Source organism: Erinaceus europaeus, chromosome 3 (assembly GCF_950295315.1).
Source record: "Erinaceus europaeus chromosome 3, mEriEur2.1, whole genome shotgun sequence".
Lineage (NCBI taxonomy): Eukaryota > Metazoa > Chordata > Mammalia > Eulipotyphla > Erinaceidae > Erinaceus > Erinaceus europaeus.
The window spans coordinates 42,481,706-42,498,052 of record NC_080164.1 but is presented as its reverse complement, the minus strand read 5'-3'; the positions used below and the strand labels follow the sequence as shown (position 1 = coordinate 42,498,052).

Sequence of the window (16,347 nt, the reverse complement as noted above, 5' to 3'; positions counted from 1 at the left end):
TGGCACCAAGCATAGGGACCAGTGTAAGGATCCCGGTTCGAGCCCCTGGCTCCCCAGCTGCAGGGGGTCGCTTCACAAGCGGTAAAGCAAGTCTGCAGGTGTCTGTCTTTCTCTCCCCTCTGTCTTCCCATCCTCTCTCAGTTTCTCTCTGTCCTATCCAACAACATCAGTGGCAACAATAACAACAAGAACAAGGACAACAAAATGGGAAAAAATGGCCTCTGAGAGCAGTGTATTCATAGTGTGTGCACCGAGCCACAGCAATAACCCTGGAGGCAAAAAATAATAAATATATATATATATATATATATATATATATATATATATATAATTTAACTTTAATAGAGTTGTCTGTGTGTGGAATAGGGGAGTGTGGCGGGGCTCAAGTTATAAGAGAAGGCTTTCTCTCTTCCATGTTAATACTATAAGCTGCTTTTAAGTTTCTTTTCTTTGGGGGCCAGGCAGTAGTGCAGCATGTGAAGCTAAAGGATCGGAGTAAGGATGCTGGTTCAAGCCCCTGGATCCCCACCTGCAGGGGGTTACTTCACAAGTGGTGAAGCAGGTCTGCAGGTGTCTTTTCTTTCTCTCCCCCTCCTCTCTCAATTTCTCTCTGTCCTGTTCAACAACAGCAACAATAACAATAACAACAAGGGCAACAAAATGGGAAAAATGGCCTCCAGGAGCAGTGGATTTGTAGTGCAGGCACTGAGCCCCAGCGATAAACCTGGAGGCAAAAAAAAAAAAAAAAAAAAAAAAAAACCTTTTCGGTTTTTTATTTTTGCCTCCAATTTTATTGCTGGGGCTCAGTGCCTGCAATGTGAATCCACTGCTCCTGTGTCCTTTTTTTTTGTTTGTTTTGTTTTGAATAGGACAGAGAAAAAATGAGAGGGGAGGGGAAGATAGAGAGGGGGAGAGAAAGACAGACATGTGCAGACGTGCTTCACCACATGTGTGAAGTGACCCTCCTGCGGGTGAGGAGCTGGGGGCTCAAACCAGGACCCTTACGCCAGTCCTTGCACTTAGTACTATGTGTGTTTAACCCAGTGTGCCACAGCTCACTCCCCCAATGATATAATGTATTTATATCATTAACCCTTTGGAATACAGTTAGAGACAAGGGATCGAGCTACCCTCACAATTGTTTTCTTGATTTGTGACAAAGATTTCATTGCTTTTCTTTATGTTAAGGCTGAGCTATGTGACATTATTATATTTGGAGGTTAAAAATTAGTAAATCACTACTATTTCGTATTTCAACTCAGTAAGTTTACTACCAAGATCTTTCGTATAGTTCAGCGGACCCTTGTTTTGAATATTATTTGAACGGGATCATGCCATTTGGCTCTTCTGGGCTGTCTTTTTTTTTTTTTAATATTTATTTATTCCCTTTTGTTGCCCTTGTTGTTTTATTGCTATAATTATTGTTGTCATCATTGTTGGATAGGACAGAGAGAAACGGAGAGAGGAGGGGAAGACAGGAGGGAAGAGAAAGAGAGACCTGCAGACCTGCTTCACCACCTGTGAAGCGACTCCCCTGCAGGTGGAGAGCCAGGGGCTTGAACCGGGATCCTTACGCCGGTCCTTGCACTTTGCGCCACCTGCGCTTAACCAGCTGCGCTAACCCCTGACTCCCGACTGGGCTGTCTTTTAAGCGACATGGTGACAGTATTCAATCATGCTGCTCCAGGTGGTCACTTCTTGTGGCTGTATAGGTCCTATGATAAGGCTTTTCCACATTTTATTGATCTGATCATTGTTGTAGGATTATGGATTGTCTTCTATTTGACTTGCAGATTATGTTTCTGTGAACACCCGTGCACGTGATTACTATAGGTTGGGATTTGTAAATTAGGGCCTATTGCCTAGTTTGTTTGTATTCGTTTTTTAAAACTTTATTTTGAAATAGCTTTTCATTTACACAAGAGATGTGAAATTGGTACAGAGTTCCTGTTTGCCTTCTACCCGACATCCCTAATGTAAATATCTCCCATAATTATGGCACATGTAAAAATAAAGTTAATAATAATAATGTTGCTACAATAGTACTAACAGACTTTGGACGTCATAATTTTTTCCCACTAGTATCCTCTGTTATAGACCGCACTGCAGGGTGCTGGGGAGCTAGCATAACCGTTATGCAAAAACACTCATGCCTAAGGCACCAGAGGTTCTAGATTCAGTCCTAGCACCACCATAAGCCAGAGGAGGTCTCTGGTAAAGCAAACTAAATAGGAACCCGCTGCAGGATATCACATTGTATGGAAATGTCATGTCCCTTTAAAATTGAGACATTTGCCAAGTGTATTACAGTATTTATATAATATTTAAAAAAATATTGATTAAAGAGGAAATCAAAGCATCACTCTGGTATATGTGATGCTGGGGATTTCACTTGGGACCTCACAATTTTTCTTTTAGCCTTATACTCTCTAAACAATAAGCTGTATCCAAAGCAATTATTCATTTGGGTCTTGTTTCTGTCAATTAGAAAATTTCATTTAAAATTCATCCATGTTGTTATATGAACCAAAATTGGTTCTTTTTTTTTTTTTAATTGCACTGAAATTCAAATACTGTAGTATCAACTACTTTAAAGTGGATAGTTCAGTTCAGGGAGATGTTGCCCCAGGAGGTGATTGTTGGCTTTCTTCTTTGACATCACTATATGCTAGAACTGAGCATTGTACTGCTCTCTCTCTCTCATTAAAATAAATAAATTTTTAAAATAATAATAATATAGCCAGGGAGATAGCTTGCCAGGTAGGGCACATGCCTTGCCATGTGCAGATCTGGACTGGGGTCCCAGCATCATATGGGCGTGCCATTGTGTCTTCTCCCTGAATGAAAAAGTCAGTCAGGAACAGTGAAAATGAGGTACATTTGTGACACCTGGCTTGAAAGAAGAAAGACTACACACAGTGACATTTAGTACTTGAACAGTTGTGCAACCAACACCTCTGGCTAATTTCAGAATTTTATCACCACTCAAATAGGAACTCTGTCCTCGTCAAGCAGTATCTCCTCATCCCCACACCCCCTAGTTAACTTCTGATCTTTTTTTTTCTATGAATGTGGCTATTTCAGATTATTTCATATAAGTAAGATCATACTTGTCCTGTCACACATGTTTTTAGGGTTCACTCATACAGTGCCAGTGTGTTTGAATGTCATTCTTTTTCATGGTTGGATGATATTCCACTGTATGATAGGACAGCTTTTTGGTCATCTGGATTACTGGATGCTATTGTTTTTACCTTTGTCTCCGTGGGTTATGCTATGAACACTGGCATGGAAGTATCTGAGTCTTTGTTTTCAGTTCTTTAGAAAATCTATCTAGGAGTGGTGTGGCTTGGTGTCACCAGGACTTCAAACTATTATTACTTTTTTTCCCTCTCCAGTTACACAGAGAGAGAGGGAGAAAGATTCTACAATACTTAAGTTCCTCTGGTGCAGTTGGAGACTGGGCTTGAGCTTGAGTCATGAACATGGCAAAGCAGGAAAATTTGGGTTGACTTTTTTGCCAGCACTACTCCTAGTTTAGAATATGTATAGAGGCTCTTGGCTCTCTCCTTGCTGACATGCCTCCCTCTGTTTCACCTTTGAAGCAAATGGCTCCTTTTTATCATGTTCCCTTCTCTCTGTAACTCTTTTCTTTTTATTAGTGATTTAGTACTAATTAAAAAAATTATGAGACACACAGGTATAATTCCACATCTTCCCACCACCAGTGTTCTGTGTCTCCATCCCCTCCACTAGAAACTGCATTAGGGGCCGGGTGGTGGTGCACCTGGTTGAGCGCACGTATTGCACTGTGCAAGGACCCAGGTTCAAGCCTCCAGTCCCCACATGCAGGGGGAAAGCTTTGTGAGTGGTGAAGTAGTGCTGCTGGTGTCTGTCTCTCTCCCTCTTTACCACCCTCTTGATTTCTGGCTGTCTCTATCCAATAAATAAAGATAATTTAAAAAATTTTTTAAAGAAAGAAACTGCATTAGTTCTCCCAAAGTGACAGATATGGGTTGACACACACACACACACACACACACACACACACACACACTTTTTTTTTTCCTGCTGCCTTCCCGTCCTTTCTAAGTCACACCTCTATTGCTACTTCCAAATGTCCTTCCTTTTTCCTTTTCTCTCTTCGGGGTCTTGATGGAACTGAAGTACAGAACCCTCTGGTCATTTCCCCCTAACATTGCTTTCCCTCTGGAAGTATGGACCAACATTCTTTTGGGGTGGCAGAAGGTTGGAGTTCTGGCTTCTATAATTGCTTCTCCACTGGTATGTTGTGTGACTGTTTCTTAACTTGTTTATTCCAGTAAACTCCCCGTAACCTTTTTTAAAGAATATATGTAATGGTAAGCTGAAACTGAATTTCAAAGTAGTTAGAACACAGTCTGAATAACACTATTTTGTCAGCTTTTTAAGTTTTACCAGTTTGGCTTGTGTAATGGTATTTTGTTTCCTAATTTCTAGAAGAGTTGAATACATTTATACACATTTGTATTCTTGTTTTGTGATATTTATTAATTTTCCTATTGATGGTTTGCCCTTTGATATCTCTATATGTTTACTTTGTTTTTGCAGAACAAATAGTGGAGAAAGATGAAGGTCCATATTATACTCACCTGGGATCTGGCCCCACGGTGGCCTCTATCCGGGAACTCATGGAGGAGCGGTGAGTGATGCTCAGAAGCCCAAGGAGAAATGGGAAAGTTGTTAATGGAATATGGACACTAAGCATTTCTCATTTTCATTTTCTTCTACAAAATACAGCAAGGAAGCCATGGTATACAGATTGTGGAAATTTAAATGTAGGTTTATTTATTCTTTTATAGATTTATTTACTTACCAGAGAGCTGGAGGAGGGAAGAGAGAGTGAGGAAACATGAATCAGAGCATCACTCTGGGATGTACAATGCTGGGGATCAGACTCGGGACCTCATGACTGAGTGCAGCATCCCATTCACTGCACACACACCCAAACCCCCCCCACCCCCCCAGGCATGTAAAATGGTAAAATGTGGCATTCTTACCTCCAGGTTTTTTTCGATCTGTGTGAGTTCATCCTCCAGATAGCCCCTCTGCCATTTCTCTTTCTTAAAATCTCGTTGATTGAAATCACATGCACCAAAGCACATGTGCAAGGCTGTTCACAGAAACATAATCTTAAGCCCCATTAATTGGTCATTTCATTTGCAGACCTGGTCAGCAGACATTTTTTCAAAGCTACTTCATAGGTGGTATTTTGTACATTCCTCCCAGCAGAGGAAAGTAGTCTCTCATTTTTAGAGTCAGCACCTATTCAGGTTGTCTCCAGGGTTTCCCCCACTCCTTCAGTGATAGTAGAAGTCATTAATAGCTTTATTGATTTTGTATGATAGGATGTTCTGGACTTATATTGAATATTCATACAAGAAGTCTTGGTTCCTTTTATTAGAGGAAAATATTTAGAGAATCCATCCACATGTTGGGATGTTAATTGTTCCTAGCTCATTTCAGTAGAAAGAGCTAAGATGTTTGTGGAGGTTTCCGGCTTTTGTTGTTTAATGCACAATCACTGTGTTCTCTCCCTGGCCCTGAAATCTGTAAATTGTATCCTGATTAAAAAGGGTACTTTTGAATCCATGAGAGTGAAACAGAATTAAAACAGGGTGCTGTACATGTGTGTGTGTGTGTGTTAATTTTAAGGCTGGCCTGAATATTGAATTGACCAGTGATTTTCAGAAAAAGATTGATTTATTAGAGAATCAGAGCATCATTCTGACACATGTGAAGCTGGGGGCAAAATTTTGGACCTCATGATTGAGAGTTCAGTGCTTTATCCACTGTGCCACCTCCTGGGCTGTCGAATGTTGATTTTTAAAGTTATGCTGACCTGTTGAGGGCTTCAGGGGAGTCCAGTGTGCAAGTGTAATCTATGTTGTATGTGTGTGCGTGTGCTCTAAGTTTAGTTATTAAAAAAGGTGGTTTTGTAGTATCTGCTTTACTTTTTATTTTATTTTTATTAGTGATTTACAAAATTGTAAGATAATAGGGAAGCATCGCATATGCCAGAGGAATGATTGGTTTCTCCTCCCCCCCTCTAATAAGTAAACACATCTTTACAAAGAAAAAATTGAGGCCATAAGAAATAGTTCAAGTGGTTGAGCATTGAACTTACATGCCTAGGATTCCCAGTTTGATCCCCTGCACTGCATGTGCCAGAGTGTTGTTCTGGCTTGACTTTCTTATGTGCAACTCTCATATGTAATAAAATAATAGTAGTAATAGTGGTAATAGTATAGTTCCATACCACTCCTTACCTTGTTCTGTCCCCTCACCCCCCACCAATAACCATCATAGTTCTCCCACGGTATTAGATATGGGCTGACTTTTTTCCCCTCAAGTTCATGTGTTTCAGTTAATAAGTTAATGTTTTTAAATGAGGATGAAAAGATAGTGATAAAGTGACAAAGTTGAAGTTTATCTCTGTGCTTCCCACCCCCATTTCTTTAAAAATAACAGCCAGCTATAAATTCCTCAGTAACTGATCCAAGGAAGGAATTCTTGTCAAGACAAGAATCCTTGTGTTTTTCTTCACCAACTGGCTTATTTTTATCTTAAGGACCTTATAAATCATGTAACAGATTGTGTTTCCATCTTTGTATTGGCTGCCAGTAAATGTAGAGCCAGATTTTTTGTACCCCCATTAGGAGGAATATCATTTCCCATCTTTGGCTTGTGGGAGTCTCTTGAGGTTCACGCTTGAGTCCTTTTGGCATGACCCCAAGCAGTGATCAACAGCTTCCTTAATTTCTCAGATAAGATGTTCCAGGTCTACCTCTGAAAAGACACACACACTGTTTGCATTTTGTATACCAACAGCATGGCCATCTTTCCCCATATTTACTGTATTTTTTTTTTTTTTTTTTTTGTATAGGATAGAGAGAAATTGAGAGGGAAGGAGGAGATAGAAATCGAGAGAGAGCGAGTCGGGCTGTAGCGCAGCGGGTTAAGCGCAGGTGGCGCAAAGCACAAGGACCAGCATAAGGATCCCGGTTCGAACCCCGGCTCCCCACCTGCAGGGGAGTCGCTTCACAGGCGGTGAAGCAGGTCTGCAGGTGTCTCTCTTTCTCTCCTCCTCTCTGTCTTCCCCTCCTCTCTCCATTTCTCTCTGTCCTATCCAACAACGACAACAACAATAATAACTACAACAATAAAACAACAAGGGCAACAAAAGGGAATAAATAAAATAAATATTAAAAAAAAATTAAAAAAAAAAGAAATCAAGAGAGAAAGATAGACACCTGCAGCCCTGCTTCGCTTGTGAAGTGTCCCCCTGCAGGTGGGAATCTGGGGTCTCAAACCTGGATCCTCGCACCTGTCCTTGAGCTTAGTACTGTGTGCACTTAACTAGGTGTGCCATTTTCCAACCCCTGGACATGTTCATAAATTTAGCTTCTGTGGTGAAGATACAGAGAAAGGAAGGGGAGGACAATGGCAAATCCTAAAGTATCATCCCCATTTACTTACAGGTTCCTTACCTCCTGGATACTGTGGCATAGTCAGTCATTTCTGGGGTTGGTGTACTGCACAGAGCTAAGTGACCCTTAGGGAAGTCTACAGCCTAGGTGTTCATTAAATAGTCATTGCAGAAAGGAGAACCAGTAACTCTGGAGTTTGAGGGAACTCGTGTTATACAGGTTAGGGGTAACCCTGAAGTGCAATTCTAAATCAGTGGTTTTCAAATTTGTGTGAGTTTCAGAATCTCCCTGTGGGATCATGAAAGCACAGGTGGCTAGGCCCCACCCAGAGTTTCTGACCCAAAAAATCAGAGATATTATTCAGGGGTCAAATTCCAGTTAAATTCCCAGGTGACTCGGTCCTTGGTGCTACCCTTTGGGAACCAAAGATAAGTTCCATAAGATATGACTGATCAACTTACCCTTTAAAAGCTCAGCCTATCCCTGCAGGCTTAGTGTAGGATTTAGAAATTCTCTGTCTTCTAGAATGTTCTCTTAATTAGAAGCTGGAAAGTAAAACACTTAAGGGTGGGGGAGAAGGCAAAATGCTTCTAGGTTGTCTTTAAATACACAGACAGTGCTTGGATTTTGTTGTTCTGTCTTGCTGATCAGAGTGTTTGTCCCACTCACTATAGGAAGCATTTCTTGTCAAAGTGGAATGGTGGAAACAGTCCTGGTCAGAAAGCCCATGTCAGTATCCTCAGCTCACCCATCTGAGGGTCACACCATATCCTGTCTGTTTGGGTGAGAACAGTGTAGTTACCTATTCTTTCCACAGTGGCTCCAAGGCTCTGATGGCCACTTCCTGATATATGTTTTTTGAATTCAAAGTTTTCCAGAAACTAGACAAAAATAGCACAAGCTGGTCTTTAAGGCCTTTTGAGCCAGATATGCTCTCTAAACTCCTGGCATCCAGTCTCCAATCTAAGACTATGTACTATAAGATAGTACATAGTCTTAGCTTTTCAGTGTGGTAACAATCAGAAACATTTTCTACCCCTTCACTGAGATCTTGAGTGTCATATAAGAGAACAGGGAACTCAGAGAAAATTTAGATCAGCATTTAAAAATTACCTGGTCTTTTCTCCAATTGGAAAAATGAACTATGTCTATAAAAGCCTTTATTTAAAAGTCTAGAGTGAACAAAATACAAGCAATATTCCCTTCCAATAGAAACATTTTTTTCTTTTTAAAAAAATTTTATATATTTATTTTCCCTTTTGTTGCCCTTGTTTTTATTGTTGTTGTAGTTATTATTGTTGTTGTTGATGTCATCATTGTTGGATAGGACAGAGAGAAATGGAGAAAGGAGGGAAGACGGGGGGGGGGGGAGAAGAAAGATACACACCTGAAGACCTGCTTCACTGCTTGTGAAGTGACTGCCCTGCAGGTGGAGAGCCAGGGGCTCGAACTGGGATCCTTACACCGGTCCTTGTGCCTTGCGCCACATGTGCTTAACCCACAGAACATACTGCCCGACCCCCAGGAAACTTTTTTTCAAAATTTGATATTTACCTTTTGATTTTTACTAAGCACTTAAAAATATATATGCATATATACAAATTAGGACTCAAAGGGTTCAGTCATCATATAACCACTGTTTGCAGCTTTTTTTTTGTTCTTTGGTTTTTTTTTCATTTATTTACCAATGGTTTTTCCATTTCAGTCCATACAATTCTGCTGAATTCCTTTGGGTGACTCTACATGGTTCTCCATTGTATGAAAACTTGGTATATTTTATTTAGCAAGTTCTGTACTGAATACTTAATATTGTTTCTAATTTCTGCTGTAGTTGATGCAACAGTGAATATCTTGTTCTTAATCTTTGTGTATTTCTGAGGTAGAGAGTCCTAGAGGTAGAGTAAATGAGATAAAGAACATATGTAACCATAGTAACTAGATAATAAGATATATTAAAAATAATATTATCCTCTTAAACAGTACATTAAGATGTCATGATCAGATTGGATTCATTACTGATTTAAACAGTGTTAAGTTAGCATACCATGTTAACTGATCAGAGGGGGAAAATCATTTAGTCATCTTAGCTGCTAAAATGTACACATTAAAAATGAACAATTCAGGGTGGGGAGAGAACATTGTGGTTTTGCAAAAAGGCTTTCATGCCTGGGGCTCTGAGGCTCTGGTTTTTAAAAATGATCTTTTGAGGGGGGAGGGTTGTGTGGGGAAGGTTAAGTTTGGGTCATATTCAATCTCACTACTTCTAAGTCAACTCTTAGTTGAGAGAGAAATAGGGAGAGAGTGACAGCCCAGCACTAGAGTGTCCCCTGAGGTGATACCTCTCATGTAGTGGAAGGGCTTGAATCCAGGCATGTACACATGCAGGGTATACACATTACCTACTAAGCTATCTCTCTGTGTCCCCCCCCCCCATAACCAATTCTTGATTTAAAAAAAAATCTGTAGAACAGGAGACCCTTATTAGAACCTTTCCAAGTAAGGAAGTCTCCCAATGTCAGCTTCATACTTGGTGATGAATTCTTGGAAACATTTCTGGTAAAGTCAGGAACTAGCAAAGATGTCTGCTAACACATTGGAAGCACCAGTTAGTACAGAAATTGAGGTCGAGAGTTGAGTACAGATACTGAGGTAGAGCCATCGAGTGGGAAGGAGAGAATGGCATTGCAGATGCTATATTGTATCTGAAAGTAAAAACTATTAAAAATAAGACTACTTGGGGCTGAGGCTTGGGCGTGATACCCTGGCTACCACATGGAAGCATCATACAAAGAGGATGCTTCATGAGTGGTGCTGTTATGATAAGAGCATGTGTTACTAGGGCCAGATGGTGGCACATCTGGTTAAGTCCTAGGTCCACATCCGCAGGGGGAATATTTTTCTAAAGTGGTGGGACAGGGCTGCAGATGTCTGTCTCTCTCCATATCTCCTCCTTCCCTCTAGATTTCTGGATGTTTCTATTTAAAAAATAAAAATAATAAAATTTTTTTATAAAGCACATGTTATCATGTGCAAGGACCCAGGTTTAAGCTCCTACCCCCCACCTGCAGGGGGGAAGCTTCACATCACCCAGAGTTATGTGTCCCATCCCCTCCATTGGAAACTTCCCTATTCTTTTTCCCTCAGGGAGTATGGACCAAAATTTTTTTAATAGAAATTTCTTTTTTTAACATTTTTTTTAATTATCTTTATTTATTTATTGGATAGAGACAGCCAGAAATTGAGAGGGAAGGGAGTGATAGAGATGGTGAGAGAAGAGCTCCAAGGCCACCTTTGCCCCAGCATGCCTCAAGCATGTCAGTTCAGCTCTAGGGACTGTAGTTCCTTCACCTCTGAATGTGGCCTGGTGAGGTGTACGGTCTGATTCCCCAGACACATGCAAGAGTCTGTGGGCCAGAGCAAGAGTGTGTGCCAGGAGGCCTTTGTCCTTACTGTGCTCAAATGTCAACCAGGGATTGTTGAAAGAGAACAATAAGGGTTTCCCCCATTTCTTTACTTTTGTTTATTGAATTTATAAATAGCTCTCAGGGTTACTGGGTGAGCAGGGCTGGATGCAGAGGTCTGTGTTTAGCCTAAGCTAGAAGCACCCTCCTGGAGACTGGGAGGAAATAGTCAGGGACATTCTGCTTGACTGCTCTCACTGCTGTGTCAGATGGGCCAGAGGGGGTGGGAACCTGTATGTGGCATAGGACCAGCGTAAGGATCCCAGTTCGAGCCCCCGGCTCCCCACCTGCAGGGCAGTCACTTCACAAGCGGTGAAGCAGGTCTTCAGGTGTCTATCTTTCTCTCCCTCTCTGTCTTCCCCTCCTCTCTCCATTTCTCTCTGTCCTATCCAACAACGACGACATCAACAACAATAGTAACTACAACAATAAAACAAGGGGAACAAAAGGGAATAAATAAATATTTAAAATAAAAATCAGAAATTCCTAAATGAGTAATCTAGTCTTGCCTTCTGATTTTAGGCTGTGCTCCTCTGTGGTTCTGCTGTGCTAATGGTAACTTTATTTCCCTTGACAGGTATGGAGAAAAGGGGAAAGCCATCAGGATCGAGAAGGTCATCTACACAGGGAAGGAGGGAAAGAGCTCCCGAGGCTGCCCCATTGCAAAGTGGGTAAGTGCCAAAACCCTGCGGCCAAGCTGCTGCCTCAACGTCCCTCTGTAGGGGTTGAGGTGCTTGGAAGAAAAAACACTTCTAAAAAAAAAATAAAATAAAATAAAAATAAATAAAAAATAAAAAAAGAAAAAACACTTCTACAGATGAAAGATCTAGAGGCTGCACCAGATGTTTAATTATTACCCCCAACCTCAGCTGTGCTCAGTTTGTATAAATTCCAGACCTTTGTGTCCTAGCCTGGGAACTGCTCTAGCCAGAACTTACACCTCACACTGTCGCCATGATTTCAGAGCTGTACGGGAGGAAAGGGAGGAGAGCTGGAGATGTTTTATCCAATGCCAGACCCTGATGCAGACCCAGAGACTCCTTGTTCCCATATGAGTGCCCCATCTTCCTGTCTGGAAGGGATAAGGCTTTAAGGCAGCAGTGGGGACCAGCCTTGCTCACACTTTTCTGCGGAGCTGGTATTCTCTTTAAGCAGTCTGAGTGTCTTGATAAGGAGAACAGCAGTGACTCTGACCCCAGCTTCATCCAAAGTCTGTAACCTTTCCCCCTCCTTTCCACAGAGTGAGCCTGAATCCCTGCAGACTGAGTGCTCAGGACTAACACAGGTGGCTGTAAACTCCAGACTATGCTGGTTGCTTGGTGAATGAAAGGGTTCTGTCCCTGTGTTCAAGTTGCATATGATATGAAATAACATTTTGGCAACTTGAGTTTTAACTCAGAGATAGCCTTGATGCTTAGAATTCAGAGGCAAAGGGCAGGAATAGGTAGAGGCTAGGTTTCCCAGAGGAGGTAGAAGCATTCCTGGTGAGGAAGGGTATGTGGGTTCACCCATGGCTCTCTTTAAGGGGAGGTAATTAGATGACCTTGGTCAGCTGGTACCCATATGTGCACGTGCCTGGTTTTATCTGGAACAAAGGCCTTTGCATGTTTGTGTTTAGTGAAAATGAAAGGTTTCCAAACTACCACATGCCTTACTGTAGCATTTTGCAGCCAGTATTGAAGAATTATATGCAACAAAAGGGCGACTTAGCACAACCACAGGCATGAAAAATCAGGCAGTGGAAGATGGTCATTGCAATGCATGTGAGGAGGGAGTTTGACTGCCCTGCTCGTGGCTAACTAGGTTGGGTTATCTCCACCACCCCCCAACAGCCCATCAGGGAAATGACATCTCTCCCTGACTCTTGTTAATTCATGTAGTTGTTGAGCAGTTCCAAAGATCTTTAAGATCTTTAGGGCACAGATGGAGCTAGTTGACATCATAAGAAAACAACTGGGGGTGGGGGGAAGTCAGGTGGTAGTGCAGTGGGTTAAGCACACAGGGCACAGAGTGCAAGGACTGGCGTAAGGATTCCCATTCGAGCCTCTGGCTCCCCACCTGCAGGGCCTGGGGGGTCATTTCACAAGCGGTGAAGCAAGTATGCGGGTGTCTATCTTTCTTCCCCCTTTCTATCCTACCCAACAACAGCAACAACAATAACAAGGGTGACAAAAATGGGGGGATGGCCTCCAGGAGCAGTGGATTCATAGTGCAGACACCAAGAGCCTCCAGTGAAAAAATTGGCTAAGAGGATGGTTTTGAAGAAAAGGGCATGCATTTCCAGTCCCTGGGTACTCATAGTAAAGTGGTGCGTCTCTGCTGATTCTGGGAAGACCACTATTGCCTCCAAGTGGCTGGATTGTGGTGAGAAGGAAGCAGATGGTGGAGGAGAGAACTTCATCTTCCCCATCCATAAGCCTGTAGGGCCTGTGAACAGATGCCATAGTAGAGCACACATGACATTGCAACTTGCAGGTGTTACTAAGCCTTAGTAGATGCTGCTGCCTTTGAATGAAAAAAACCAGGTAGAAGGAAATTTGCAGTGATCGTGTCCCCAGGGATCAGGAAGTTTCTTGTGTTTACTCAGAGATCAAAGGAGAGAGCAAAGAATTCTTATGAGAACAGATGGTGTTGCATCATAGACCTATCAGAGTACTAAGAAAATTTTGGTAGTGCTGAATTGTGATTTTTTTTCTTCTGTTTTCTTTTAATCTTAGCCATCTCCTTAACATAGTGGACTTCTGTTGTGTTTTGGCAACATGAAACTCCTGTTACCTGTCTGAATTTTCCCATTCTAGGCATTGCACATAAGTAGAATCATGTAGTATTTGTCCTTACTGTCTGGTTTATCACACTTAGCATAGTGTTCTCAAGGTTCATCCCAGCTATAGTATAGGTGAGAATTGCCTTCCTTTTTACGGCTGGGCGATATTCCATTGTGGGTATATGCCAGACTAGTTTATCCATTTATCAAATGATGGGCACTTGGTTTGTTTCCATCTATTGGCTGTTGAAAATAATGCTGCAGTACACATTGGCATATATTCATCTGAGTCCCTGCTTTGTATTCCCAGTAGTGGAATAATCTGATCATAGGTTTAGCATTTTGAGAAACTGCCAGAAACTAGTTTCCATAGTGCCAAGGCATATTCAGCATTTTCTCTGTATTTTAGGACAACTTAGCTCTGAGTATACTTGAGTCATTAAGAATTTAAATTCTGCATTTTTTATTCTTAAAAGTAACACTCTTTTTTATTTTATTTTGTTAATTTTTATTATTTATTTTCCCTTTTGTTGCCCTTGCTTTTTTTTTTTTTATTGTTGTTGTAGTTGATGTCGTTGTTGGATAGGACAGAGAGAAATGGAGAGAGAAGGGGAAAACGGGGAGAGAAAGAGAGACACCTGCAGACCTGCTTCACTGCTTGTGAAGCAACTCCCTTGCAGGTGTGGAGCCAGGGGCTTGAACCAGGATCCTTATACCGGTCCTTGCACTTCGCGCCACGTGCGCTTTACCCGCTGCGCTACCGCTTTGAAGTCCCAGATTTAAGCTCCATCATTAACCAGAGCTGAGTAGTGCTCTGGTAGATTAATATTTGTGGTCTCTTGTCCTGTGTGGCATCTGTATATAGGAGCCTGTTACGTCAGGTTCACAGCACCCACTCCAAAGCTTTTTCTTTGCAGGTGATCCGCAGGCACACACTGGAAGAGAAGCTGCTTTGCCTGGTGAGGCACCGAGCGGGCCACCACTGCCAGAATGCCGTGATTGTCATCCTCATCCTGGCTTGGGAGGGTATCCCCCGCAGCCTCGGAGACACACTCTACCAGGAGCTCACTGATACCCTCCGGAAGTATGGGAATCCCACCAGCCGGAGATGTGGCCTCAATGATGAGTATGTAAGGGGAAATAGTGGGCAAGGTTGGGGCAGGGGGCTCAAGGCAATCCTGGGGGAAGCACTTACCCTGTTAGGGCTGTGGTGGAAAGACCTAGATGCTGTTCTTGACCATGGGGAGTCTGTGGACTAGACTCAGCTTTGGGTTTTTGTACTCCAGATTGAGATGTCCTAGTGGTGTTAACAAATATAGAAAAATGTGAGTGCCCCAGAAGTAGAAGGCATCAGTGCTATTCACAAAAGCTACACTTATAAGTTTTTAACCATAAAAAAATGTTTGGAGGGGTGGGAAGGTGGGTGATGGCCTACCTGGCAAAGCACATGAGTTACCTTCCACAAGAGCCCCAGATTCAAGCCCTCTGTCCCCGGGGTGAGTCTTCATGAACAGTGGATCTGAAGACTTTCATCAGATGTTTATAGTCATGTATCCATTACCATCAAGACAAAATAGTTCCATCAGTTGGCTCCAATATCTCTACATCTGGCATCTTTCCCTGTGCATAGTGTTTCCTATGCTCCTTTGGTCTCTGTAAGAATGTCCATTCTGTTTGTTGCTAAGGAGAAGTATCCTGGTTTTTTTTTAAATACTTATTACCTTTTATTGCCCTTGTTTTTTTATTGTTATAGCTATTATTGTTGGATAGGACAGAGAGAAATGGAGAGAGGAGGGGAAGACAGAAGGGGAGAGAAAGATAGACACCTGCAGGCCTGTTTCACAGCTTGTGAAGCGACTCCCCTGCAGGTGGGGAGCCAGGGGCTGGAACCGAGATCCTTACGCCGGTCCCTGCGCTTTTACCCACTGCGCTACTGCCTGACCCCCCCCCCCCCCGCCCTTTTAAAAAAACAAAAAACAAAACACCAAAGCACTACTCAGCTCTGGCTTATGGTAGTACAGGGGATTGAACCTGGGACTTGTAAGGCTCAGCATGAGAGTCTGTTTGCATAACCATTACACTGTCTATCCCCAACCCAGGAGAAGTATCCTGCTATGTGGATATATCAGTTTGTTTATGGATTCCCCAGTTGAGGAGCATTTAGGTCATTTCCAGGATTTTTAAGCATTGATTTTTTTTTTTTTAATTTCCATTTGTTTAAAGGCCTGCTAGCATCTGGTCCTATAGGAGACCGGTATATTTTGTTTTGTTATTACTGGAGCTTGTTGCCTGTATGACTAATTCACATTTTATCTTTTCTCTGATTTAATAAGAGAAAATTGCAGGGGTGGGGGAGAGATACTTGCAGCACTGCTTCACCACCAGTGAAGTCTTCTCCCCCCAATTCTTCCTTGCAGGTGGGGACCTGAACCCTGGTCCGAGTCTGCCACCGTGGCAGGTGTGTTTAAACTGATTCACAGTATATTTCTGCTGTGTGGTTGTTTCAAAGAAACTATGTACTTCTCCATACATTACACTCTTAGCCCTTCAGGCTCAGGGATAGGAGCAAAACAGGCTTCTCAGAGCTGGTTCTACATAGTGATGTTTGGGTGGGGGGAAATGGTGGAGGACAGGGAAGGCCTGTGGATACCAG

At 42.3% G+C, this 16,347-nt stretch overlaps 1 protein-coding gene and 1 long non-coding RNA gene across 7 annotated transcripts in view; one reads left to right on the top strand and one right to left on the bottom strand.

Annotated features, from left to right (window-relative positions):
- The window catches only part of TET3 (tet methylcytosine dioxygenase 3), a 148,560-nt gene that overhangs the window by 100,521 nt on the left and 31,692 nt on the right, over positions 1-16,347 (top strand). For all 6 annotated transcript variants that reach the window (XM_060187055.1, XM_060187053.1, XM_060187056.1 and 3 more), the window contains 3 exons: positions 4,591-4,681; positions 11,508-11,601; positions 14,612-14,820. In XM_060187055.1, the coding sequence (XP_060043038.1) occupies positions 4,591-4,681; positions 11,508-11,601; positions 14,612-14,820 (394 nt within the window). The remainder of the gene's footprint in view (positions 1-4,590; positions 4,682-11,507; positions 11,602-14,611; positions 14,821-16,347) is intronic.
- Positions 9,161-15,407, bottom strand: LOC132537472 (uncharacterized). Its single transcript, XR_009548919.1, has 2 exons — positions 14,890-15,407; positions 9,161-9,358 (listed from the first exon to the last, which is right to left on the bottom strand). It is a non-coding gene; the product is annotated as an uncharacterized LOC132537472 (long non-coding RNA).